This window comes from Suncus etruscus, chromosome 6 (genome assembly GCF_024139225.1).
Source record: "Suncus etruscus isolate mSunEtr1 chromosome 6, mSunEtr1.pri.cur, whole genome shotgun sequence".
NCBI classification, from domain to species: domain Eukaryota; kingdom Metazoa; phylum Chordata; class Mammalia; order Eulipotyphla; family Soricidae; genus Suncus; species Suncus etruscus.
This window is the reverse complement of record NC_064853.1, coordinates 53,389,470-53,401,426: the sequence shown is the minus strand read 5'-3', so window position 1 is coordinate 53,401,426 and position 11,957 is coordinate 53,389,470. Positions and strand designations below refer to the sequence as shown.

The window sequence follows — 11,957 nt, the reverse complement described above, 5'->3', positions numbered from 1 at the left end:
CTCTGACCGCCCTCCCCCTTTTGTCTTTATTTCTTCTCTCAACTTAGTGTTAGGGACTATCTGGTGTCAGAGCAGGGCACCAAGGGCTTCACATAGAAGAATTGAGCCCTGGAAGAGTCCTCAGGTTTTCCCACTTAAGTGAAGTGTCAGGTTAGATACACTGGGAGGTTGCTTTTGGATATCTGATCTAGATTTAATCTGATCTAATCAAAGGAGATTAGTCCATTAATTAGTTGTTAACTGTCTCTGTTGATTTTTTTTTTGGGGGGGGGGATCACACGCTGAGTACTTGAGGGGATCCTGTGATGCCAGGGGATGGAGCACAAGGCTTCTGTTTGCCAAGCATGTGCTCCAGCATTTGAGTCATTTCCTGGGTCCCCAGCTGTTGTTGTTCTTCTTCTTTTTATTTTTTTGGTTTTTGGGCCATACCTAGCAGCACTCAGGAGTTACTCCTGGCTCTATGTTCAGAAATCGCTCCAGGCAGGCTCTGAGGACCATATGGGATGCCGGGATTCGAACCACCGTCCTTCTGCATGCAAAGCAAACACCCTACCTCCATGCTATCTCTCTGACCCCTAGCTGTTGTGTGTTTTTTTTTTTTGTTTGTTTGTTTTTTTTAGTACTAACCACTGATGGTAAGATCGGAGTTTCTAGGGTGCTGCAAAATCCCCCAGACTGGTTACTTGGTCCAGTCTGACTCAGAGCCTTTTTCAGAGGAAATATTCTTTTTTTTTTTTTTGGTTTGCCTTTGGGTCCCACCTGGGGCTGCCCAAGGGTTGCACCTGTCTCTGAGCTCAGGCAGGGATCATGCGTAGCAGTGATCGGAGACCAAATGAAGCGCTTGGGACTGAACCGAGGTGGGTGGCCAGGCAAGCGTGCTTCACCCGTCATCCTCTCCAGCCCTCTTCTCCCTCCATTCACTTAGACGCATTTCGTCGGTATGTTGGCGCAGTAGGCAAAGAAGTTTGACACACGTGAGCTGACTTTTAGCAACGTCTCGACCTGGCAGCTCGCAACGGACCTCTAACAGAGTCCAGCTCCTGCACGCAAAGTTCAGTGGGTTTCCCCGAGCGCTGCCACGAGAGAGGTCGCTCGTGTGAATCCCTCCAACTGCTTCTGAGACCCTGGAGCAGCCAGGGAGCCACGGGCAGCAGAGGGGCCGGGCAGGGCAGGCGGCTGATCCAGTTGGGTCCGGCACTGTCGGTCCTAGTGTCGGGAACTGCTCCCGGGAAGGAAGAAAGAAGCCCAGGCCGGCCTGCCTGCCTGCCAGCGGGCCCAAAGCGCGCGCGGTCGCGGTCGCGGGGGTCCCCGAGGGAGCCAGCCCGGCCCGGGGGCGGGGCCTGCCCCCCGCGGGGCCCGCGTGCCTGCCGCGCCTCCCGCACCCGCCGAGGCCCGGAAGGGGCCAGCCGCGCTTCCGTCTCCGCCGGGGCCGCACGGAGGGCGGAGCCGCGGCCCGAGGACGCGACGCCAGCCCAGTTCCGGCGAGGAGGCCGCGCCAGTGACAGCGATGGCGGCGGAGTCGGCGCTCCCGGCCGTGGAGAAGCTGCAGGCGCGCCTGGCCGCCAACCCCGACCCCAAGAAGGTGAGCGGGCGGCCGCGCGGCCGGGGCGGGCGTTGGGCCGGGCGCGACCCCGTAACGGTCGCGGCGGGGCGGGGGGGGGGCCTCGGACCCGGAGCCGAACTCGTCTCCCCGAGCCCGGGGATCCTCGGAGGGGCCGTGGGGTCCCCCGTGCTATCCTCCTCCGGGGCCGGGGCCCGTTGAGCCGGGGCGAGCGCTCCGCGTGCTGCCGGGGCTGGCCCCGGAGCTTGACGGCCGCGGGGACCCCGCGCCCCCGCCTCCGCGTGCCTGGCGCGGCCGGGGCGCCCCGGGACCGACACCGGGTGCTGCTGCGTCCCCGGGAGCCGCGGGTGTCGCCCCCGGGATCGCCCTCCCGGCCGCCGAGCCGCAAACTTGAGTCGTCCGGCGGGATGGGGAAGGGACGAGCGGGTCACGGCTAGGAACGTTGAGAGCTGCCCCTCGGCGTCTCTCTCTCTCGCTCCTTCCCTCTCGCCCCGGCGGCCAGGTGCCACGTTCCCGTCCGTGCCTCGCTGCTGCAAACGCCCGCGGCCGCGCTCTGCTTCCCTCGGCCGCTCGCGTTGCTTTCCAGCCGGAGCTTCACCTGCCGTCTCCCTCCTCGCCCCGGGTCCCCGGGATGCCCCGTGGCTCGGGAAGGTGCGCGGCTCGGCGTCCGCCCGTCGGGTTCCCCCGAACGGTTCCTAAAGTGCTGTCGCAAGAGAAAGTGACCCGGGCAGGCGGTGCGGCCGGTCGGGTTCCCAGCCACCCCCAGCCCCGCACCCCGGGCGTGCGAGTGGCTGGCTCCTCGACTTGAACCTGTGCCCTCACCTGCTCCTCAGACTGTCGTGGAAGGCTCTGAGTCGAGCGCCAGGCCGGAGGAGCTGCTCCTAGGAGTGTTGACTCGCTTTAGAGTGCTCTCCGACGCTGCAGAGCTTTTCTCTTCCACTAACTAGTTCGCAGCCTGATGGAGGTCTGAGGTTCCTCCTCCTCTTCTGGCTGTTTGCACCCATCATCTCACCATCAAGGCTACTTTTCAGCGCGCTGTCTTGCCCAAAGAGGCACTTCTTCGCCAAGGGAAGCCATTTTAGTTTAAAATGTGTGATAACTGTTGGTGCCCAAGCTTAGTACAGTGGATAGGGTGTTTGACTAAAACACACAGTCGGCCTGGGTTATAGCCTTAGGATCCCAATGGTCCCCTTCCCACCCAAGCCTGCCAGGAGTAATCCCTAAGCCCTGCCGGGTGTGATATCCAAACAAAATAAAATAAATCGACGATAATACTTTCAATTGTTATGGCTTATGTTTTCTGTTTATCTTAAGTACCTAGTGGTCAGGCATATTTACAAGTTTCTTTTTACAGTAATCCTTTGTGGATAACTAATGAATGGTCATTATTTCTGAGCATTAGTTTGTTTTCCTAAACACTATAGGTTTGTGAGTGATTTTTAAAACCTTAAAGCAATAGTTCCATCAAGTTTTCGTATTTAATGCACGGTATGATATCTGTAGTAAATTTCCCACTAGAACTTCAGTTTTGAAGTAGCATTTCTACTAGTTGCTTGCATGAAACACCCCATTAAGTAAAGGACTGTTTGGTTTCTCCTCCTTGAACTATTAGTGATTACTATATAAGCATTTAAGCTTTCTTTTTCCTAAATAGAAAATCACTCAACTTTCTGGATTTGCATAATAAAGTGAGCATTTATAACGAGAATAAAAAAGCTGGAAAGTCATTTTTGTAATGGGCTCAATAGTTGGTATTTAGAAGAAAAACTGCAAGCTTGCACATTTGCCTTCTCAACCTGCTAACTCAACAAGCTCCCACAGGTTGCTCTTGAAATTGCAAGATGATTATATATGACAGTATTGAACTTACAACTAGATCTTGATTTCAAACCATTATTAGCCAAAGGATTGGTTCCACACCTATATTCATGTATTTTGAGTGTCTGTGTGTCTTAAATACTAGTACTTAAATCTGATTAAGTCCATCTGTGATTAGGTATCAGGTAAACCAGGGTTACTTGATTTCCTGTTTCTGCTGTTTTAATTGGAAAGTTTTCAATTTTTGCAAAAGTATCAGCTTGAGTTACATTTTATTTTTGGTTTGGCTTGGTTTGGTTTTGGGCTACATCCCCAGGTGTTTAGGGGCTGTTGGTGGCTCTGTGCTTAGAAATGACCCTATGTGGCAGGATGCAAAGCAATGTATTTAAGCTCCTGTATTGTCTTTCCAGCCCATTTTACATTTTGAATTACAAAAACAACCAAGAATACAGAGAATTGTCATTGAGGGGGAGGGAGTTACCGTTGCCAACATCTTTTGCTCTTTGGGTTAAGTGTGCAAAGAATAGGAGAGTCCTAAGCTTATGCTTACTGTGCAAATGTTGACATTTCTTCAATGACCTGTTAGCATTTCCTGCAAACTCTACAGCTTACCTTGATAAGCAGCAAGTTTCCACCTACCTAAGGATGTCAGAATCCTTTGTTCTTGCTCCTTGATATTAGGAAGTCTATTAAGCCCATTTTATTTCATGTCCAGTTGAATCTATTTGAAGGTCTAGAGCAGGGGTCCTCAAACTTTTTAAACAGGGGGCCAGTTCACTGTCCCTTAGACCATTGGAGGGTCTGACTATAGTAAAAACAAAACTTATGAACGAATTTTTATGCACACTGCATATATCTTATTTTGCAATGAAGAAACAAAACAGATACAAATACAGTATGTGGCCCTCGGGCAAAGTTTGAGGATCACTGTAGAGTTTCAGTTTTGTCCTGCTTTTTAACAGATCACTACTAACCCAGAGAAAGTAGAAAGGTAACCTTTAGTCCTCTATCAGTACTAGAGGCCTTGCAGTGAACATACCCTTGGTGAGTTATAGCACATCCTTACATATTGACTTTGTAGATAGCATCCCTTTGGTGACGTGGTGGGGGCACACCTGGTGGCGCTCAGGGATTACTCCTGGGCTCTGTGCTCAGAAGTTGCTCCTGGCAGGCTCTTGGACCATATGGGATGCAGGGAATCAAACTTGGGTCCCTCCTAGTAGGGCCACAGTGCAAGGTTAGGACACCCCACTTGGGGGCGGGGAAGAGCTCCAGTCCCTTTTTGGTAACTTCTATCCTCTGAACTATAAACTGTCTAGCAGTGTATTACTTCATTTCTATGTGCAAAGAGACAGTAGAACTGCTTCTGTATGTTCTTTTCCTATTTCTAAGGACATGGTTATAGAGTTGGATGTTTCCCCTGGCTTTATATTGTTATGTATGGTGATAGAAAACAATTGATGTACTAGCTTGTATAGGAATTTACTTATCCTCACTGGCTCAATTTTAATATCTGGAGAATGAGGAGAATAAGACCCACTTTATGGAGTTGATTGATGAAAATGAAATGAGGTAACATATAAGACTTTAGCATAGTAACCATACACAATAGATGGCATATCTATTCTAGGGACTTGCCATTAGGAAATACCTGTTAAATCATTCTGAAACTTTTTTTTTTTGTTTATTTTAAGAAAAGGAAGTGTCAGGAGCTGGAGTGATAGTACACACAGATAGGGCATTTTGCCCTGCATGTAGAAAATCCGGATTTGATCCCTGATACCTCCATAGGGTCCCCTGAACATACCAAGAGTGATCTCTGAGCTCAGAGCCAGGAGTAAGCCCTGAGCACTGCTGGTGTGGGCCCAGAAACAAACCAAAAAAGGAAGAAAAGAATTATAAGATAGAACAGCATGTACTTGACACAGGTTTGATCACCAGCTCTGTATATAGCCTCCCAAGCTTTGCCAGGTGTGATTCCTTAGTGTAGAACCAAGGGTAAACCCTGATGTGGCCTCTCCCCCTAAAAAGTTGTCATCATCCTTTGCATCCATTGTTTGAGTGACAAAAATTATCCAAAAAGTCTCTCCTGAGTTAGATGATGGTTATCAGTTTTAAAGTGGAGGATAATTCTCACTTAACTGCAAAGATGAAACTTTATATCAATTCTCATTTGTTTCCTGCCAAACAGGATGAACACTGCTCTAGTGCTTTGCTTACTGACCATGTTCAGTTATTGTTGAGGTATAATGACCAGAATAGTGTTATTGCTACTCCACCTGATAGCAGTAATGACATTGTAAAGCCTGGGCGACACAGGAAAAGGAACAGGTCTTATTATCTGATATTTAAATGGAAAGGTAATTACATTTATCTATTTTGAACTACTTGTACTTTGTAGCCCTCCTCTTAGCAAGTGTCTATACACACAAGACTTTCCTAGAGAAAGACATAGCCAATCATGACTTTTTTTAGGGGGTGCCCACACCCAGTGCTGCTCAGAGGTTACTCCTGTGGCTCTGCGCTTAGAAATCGCTCCTGACAGGCTCTGGGGACCGTATGGGATGCTGGGGATTGAACCAGAGTCCATCCCAGGTCAGTAGTGTGCAAGGCAAACACCCTATCACTGTGCTATCACTCCAGCTCCCCAATCATGACTTTTGGTACAAATACAGCAGGTAGGAATTGGCTGGAGGCTTATCAGGTTGAGGATCAAGGAACAACATTTAAACAACTGCAGTGGGCCGGAGCAATAGCACAGCAGTAGGGCGTCTGCCTTGCACACTTCAAACACTGGACTGACCCCAGTTAATTCCTGCATCTCATATGGTACCCTGAGCCTGCCAGGAGTGATTTCTGAACGCAGAGCCAAGAGTAACCCATGAGCACCGCCAGTGTGACCCAAAAACCAAAAAATAAAGATCTGCCCTTTCCCTCTCTTCTCCCTCTCTTTCCCCTCCACTCTCACTTTTTTTTTCTTTTTTTTTTGGGTCACACCCGGCGGTGCTCAGGGTTACTCCTGCTTGTTTGCTCAGAAATAGCTCCTGGCACGCACGGGGGACCATATGGGACACCGGGATTCGAACCAACACCTTTGGTCCTGGATTGGCTGCTTGCAAGCAAACGCCGCTGTGCTATCTCTCCGGGTCCTCCCTCTCACTTCTTTCTTTCCCCCTCTCTCCCTCCGTCTTCCTCTCTTCCTTCTTTCTCTCCCTCTCTCCCTTTTTCCTTTCTCTTTCCCTCTCTCTCCCTCTCCCTCTTACTCCTTTCTCTCTCCCTCTCTCCCCCTCTCCCCTTTTCTCCTTTTCTCCTTTCTTCTCCCTCTCCCTTCCTTCTCTTTCAAAAGAAAAAATAAAGATCTGCCAGTTATGAATAAAATGACAATTGCTTATATAACTTTTTAGGCACTCTGGGCACTACACATGACTTGACTCTGAATTCTGCTTGTACAGTAGAGACAGAAAACTAACCAGTTCTTTTTTTCTCTTTTCTTTTTTTTTGGTTTTGGGTCACATCCAGCAGCACTCGGGGGTTACTTTTGGCTCTACACTCAGAGAGTTACTCCTGGAAGGCTCGGGAGACCATTAGGGATGCCAGGATTCAAACCACCGTCCTTCTGCATGCATAGCAAACGCCTATCTCTATGTTATCTCTCCAGACCCAAACTATTTATTTTTGTTTTTGTTTTGGGGCCACACCCAGTGAACACTCAGGGGTCACGTCCTGGCTATGTGCTCAGAAATCGCTCCTGGCTTGGGGGACCATGGGATGGGATGCCGGGAATCAAACTTCGGTCCCATCCTAGGCTATTGCAGGCAAGGCAGATGCCTTACCGCTTGTGCCACCGCTCCAGCCCGTAACTAACTAGTTCTTAGTTTCCAAATGAAATATTTAAAGTTCCCCAGAGGTTTCTAGTGTGTACTCCTAGCAAACAGTGACAGAGCCAAACTGATTAAAGCTGTTTCTCAATCCCAGAACTCAAGCTTTAAGCTCTGTTTATCCCAGTTTTGATCTAGTTTTAGGATCTACAGAAAGGAAATGTGGCCAAACCACATTTTTAATCTACCCAGACATTCTGTATTATTCATTAACAGCAACATTCTGGATTCTGGAAACTTAAAATTGGTCTTGTATTTTCACTTGTATAAAAAAGTATGTACTCTTTTTTGTTTCGGGAGTTACAACTGGCAGTGCTCAGGAATTACTCTTAGTTCTGGTGCTCAGGATCACTCCTGTTGGGCTTGGGACTATATATTGGTGCTGTCAGCCATCATGCAAGGCAAAAACCCTACCCATTGTACTATTGCTGTTGCCCTCATAAAATATTCTGTTCTGTTAAACAATGTGACTGCCTGGGAACATATGATTTTTTGTTTGTTTGTTTGGGCCACACACAGCAATCCTCAGGTGTCACTCCTGGCCCAGCACTCAGGAATTCTCCTGGCAGTACTAGGGGACCATATGGGATGCAGGGAGATAGAATGCAGTTAGCTGCATGGAAGGCAAGCAGTCTAACCTGCAGTACTATCTCACAGCCCCATGACGTAATTTTTCTATAGGACACATCTTTTTGCTTTCCTCTTTGTTGAGCTCATGGGAAATTTTCATGAAATTGGTACCTTCCTTAGGAATTCTGTTGCCAGAGGCTGGAACAGTTAGGGTCCTTGTATTGAATGTCACCAACCCAGGGTTCAATTTCCTGTACCTCTAGGCTCCCACAAGCCCTACCAGGAGTGATCCTGAGTACAGCTAGGAATAAGTCCTGAGCACCACTAAAGTATATTGCCTATTTCATCTTCATTAATCAACACTATAAAATGGACCTTATTCTCCTCATTTCCAGATATTGAAACTAGAGCCCAGAGAGGGTAAGTAAATAAAGTCAAACAAATATTAAGTTGCACAGGGCCGGAGAGATAGCACAGCGATAGGCTTTTTCCTTACATGTGGCCAACCCAAGATGGATGGTGGTTCAATTGCTGGCATCCCCATGGTCCCCCGAGCCTGCTAGGAGCGATTTCTTTGGGATTTTTTGGGTCCACTCCGGCAGCGCTCAGGGGTTACTCCTGGCTCTAAGCTCAAAATCGCTCCTGACAGGCTTGGGGGGGACCATATGGGATGCAGGATTTCAACCACTATCCTCCTGCATGCAAGGCAAATGCTACCCTCCATGCTGTCTCTGGCCCGCCAGCGACAATTTCTGAGCAGAGAGCCAGAGTAGCCCCTGAGCACCCAGTGATGACCCAAACCCCCCCCCCCCCAAAAAAAAAATTGTGTTGCAAAACAGACAAAATGATGCAGCTGGTAGCTTTGCCACCCCTCAGTCTTACTACCCCCTCCGTGTAGCATAGTGGTTAAAAAGAAATTCTAGGGCCGGAGAGATAGCATGAAGTAGGAGATTGCTTGCATGCAGAAGGAAGGTGGTTTGAATTCCCTGAGCGTTGCTGGGTATAACTCAAAAAACCAAAAATATTACAAGAAAAGAAATTCTAAAGCCATAGATCTTAGCAAATCCTGCCATAACTCCATCTCAGGGTGAGTAACTTAAAGTTTCGGAGCCCTTTTTTCTATTTGTAAAAATAGCGACGATAATCATACTTCTTACTATATAATACCTAGCATCTGAGTAAGTACTTTGAGATATTCATACTTGTTCCAGCAAGTGATTATTTTATAGAAATTAATATTTATTTTATTCTCTCTGCAGCTATTGAAATATTTGAAGAAACTATCTGCCTTGCCTATTACAGTTGACATTCTTGCGGTAAGAGCTGTGTAAACTTAGATCTAAGTTAGAACTATATCCCACCTTCTTCCCACTGGGAGAGATTGTAGAATAATATTAGAAGCATAGTCTTTGAAAGTGAAAGAAACCAGGCACAAGGCCACATATTGATTCTAAGCTTCTGATCATAAGACATATAGAATAGATACAATTATAAACTAAATAAATGTAGGCTATTGGATCCCTAGAACAGGTGAACTGGGGAGTACAGGGTTTCATTTTTTAGTAGGATATAGAAATCTTCTAGACTTAGATGATGATGATGTTTTGAATGTTCTGGAAACTACTAACTAAACCCACTTTTGTTTATGTTTTGGGGACCACATCAGTGATGCTTAAAGATTTTTTTTTCAGTGAGTTTCTTAGAAGTCACTCTTGGCAGTTCTGAGGGATCATGTGCCAGGATTAAACATGGGCTTTTGTTTTGTTCTGTTTTGGGGCCACACCTGATCAAAACAAAACAAAAGCACAAGTCTACTCCCAGTAGACTCAGGACCATATGGGATGCTGGGGATTGGAACTGGTTTAGCTATATACAAGGCAAACATCCCTACCTGCTGTGTTATTTTTCTGGCCCAAACCTGGACCTTTTCGTGTAAAGCATGTTCTTAGCCTTTTTTTTTTTTTTTTTTTTTTTTTTGGTTTTTTTTTTTTTTTTTTTTTTGGTTTTTGGGTCACACCCGGCAGTGCTCAGGGGCCATTCCTGGCTCCAGGCTCAGAAATTGCTCCTGGCAGGCACGGGGGACCATATGGGGTGCCGGGATTCGAACCAATGACCTCCTGCATGAAAGGCAAACGCCTTACCTCCATGCTATCTCTCCGGCCCCTTTTTTTTGGTTTTTGGGGTCACACCCAGCAGCGCTCAGATGCTTTCTGGCTTTATGCTCAGAAATTGCTTCTGGCAGGCTCAGGGGACCATATGGGATGCCGGGATTTGAACTGCAGTCCTTCTGCACCTAAGGCAAACGCCTTACTGCTGTGCTATCTCTCTGGCCAGAGAATCATTCTTGTTATTAAAGTTCTAGATGTGTTTTAATTTATTTTCTTTTCTAAATCTGGGATGCTACTATGTGTCATTAGAGGTTTTGCCATAGAAACAAAATAATTTTGTATTGAAACTTGCAAGGCATATTTGTTTCATTAAAGAACTTTTTGTTTGAGGGTCTCAAAGGGAAACTCTTGGCCTGGCTTCCTTTCTTCCTGAGTCCCTCCCAAAGAGTGTTCAGGGGACCTGGGACCACTAGAGTCATACTGGGCCAGATGATTCCTTGCTTAGACCTGGGTATTCTGGCCCAGAGGTACTGGGGCCCCTCCAGAATCCTATCTTGTGGTGTTGGGAGTAAGAGGCCTTTTTTCTTTTTTGTATGTTTTGTTTGTTTTTGTTTTGGGGATTCACCTGGTGATGCTTACAGCTTATTTCTAGCTGTGCTCTCAGAGATCACTCATGATGGGCTTGGGAGATCACATGGGGTGCCAGGGATCCAGTCAATCACATGCAAGGCAAGCACCGTATTCTCTACTATTACTCCAGCCCCAGCCTTACTTCTTTAGAAAACTGAGCCAGATGCCACAACCTTCTAACAATTTCTTTATTAAATTTGTAGGAGACAGGGGTTGGGAAAACAGTTAATAGCTTGAGAAAAAATGAGCATGTGGAAGCTTTGCCAGAGACCTGGTGGCCCAGTGGAAGAAGTTGGTTCCCATGGAACGGTGAGGACTAAGTTTATAGATTTATTCTGCATCATGGTTCTCCCATGTCTGCATGCGAAAGTTTTTTTTTAATTCTCTGCCATTTGTGAGGATTCATTTTTTTCACTTATTTATTTTGCTTTGTTTATAAACATATCCAATGATCTAAAAATAGTTCAAAATAATTTTTTAGTTTACTATCCATAGATGAGCATAATGGTATTTTGTACTCTTTACCAGAAACACACTTGTATATGGTTATGAATTAATTATTAGTCTCCTGTTTTGGAGGGAGTTAAATTTTTTGTAGGGCTTTAGAATTATAAGGATGGTGCTGAAGATTGAAGCTGAGGCTCCTTATTCAAGTCGTTTACTTCAATCTTTTATCTCCCTCCCAGAAAGATTCCTCTTATTTTCTCCAACTTTCTTTAAAGACTGTGGTTTACAAAGTTATTGTTAGTATGGTTGTTTTGGACAGAGTTCTCACACCAATCCTACTACAAGTATGACCATTCATCCACTGTTGTCCCTACTAGTCTGTCCATCTCACCAGCTGCCCCTCTTAGTAGGCATAAAATTATTTTATATTGAAAAAGGTTTCCCTAATTTATTTATTTATTATTATTTTTTTTTGGTTTCTTTGGCCGCACCCGTTTGATGCTCGGGTTACTCCTGGCCAAGCACTCAGAAATTGCCCCTGGCTTGTGGGGGACCGTATGGGACGCCGGGGGATCAAACCTCGGTCCTTCCTTGGCTAGCGCTTGCAAGGCAGACACCTTACCTCTAGCGCCACTTCACGGGCCTCGTGGTTCCCTTTTTATATGACAAATTGAATATCTTCATTTAAATTTTTTTTTTAAATGTATGGAATGCTACATGAATTTGCATGTCATCCTTGTGCAGGGGCCATGATAAAATCTTCTCTGTATTGTTTCAATTTTAGTATATGTGCTGCCAAAGCGAGCACTTCATTTAAATTTTTTTAAGCATTTCATATCGACAAAGTCATTTATCTTTTCTGAATCCTATACAGTTGTAAACACATAATTTTCCTTTAAATGAGTCTTTCCAATTTTTTTTGTTTTTGTTTTTTTTGTTGTTGTT

At 46.3% G+C, this 11,957-nt stretch overlaps 1 protein-coding gene and 1 non-coding gene across 2 annotated transcripts in view; one reads left to right on the top strand and one right to left on the bottom strand.

Moving 5' to 3' along the window:
• The first annotated feature begins 1,478 nt into the window (after positions 1-1,478).
• The window catches only part of ELOA (elongin A), a 33,908-nt gene continuing 23,429 nt past the window's right edge, over positions 1,479-11,957 (top strand). Inside the window, 4 exon segments of the mRNA XM_049774764.1 lie at positions 1,479-1,582; positions 9,087-9,143; positions 10,769-10,814; positions 10,817-10,874. Of these exon segments, the coding sequence (XP_049630721.1) occupies positions 1,508-1,582; positions 9,087-9,143; positions 10,769-10,814; positions 10,817-10,874 (236 nt within the window). The 5' untranslated portion in view covers positions 1,479-1,507.
• LOC126013147 (U6 spliceosomal RNA) lies at positions 11,712-11,820 on the bottom strand. Its single transcript, XR_007497477.1, has one exon. It is a non-coding gene; the product is annotated as a U6 spliceosomal RNA (small nuclear RNA).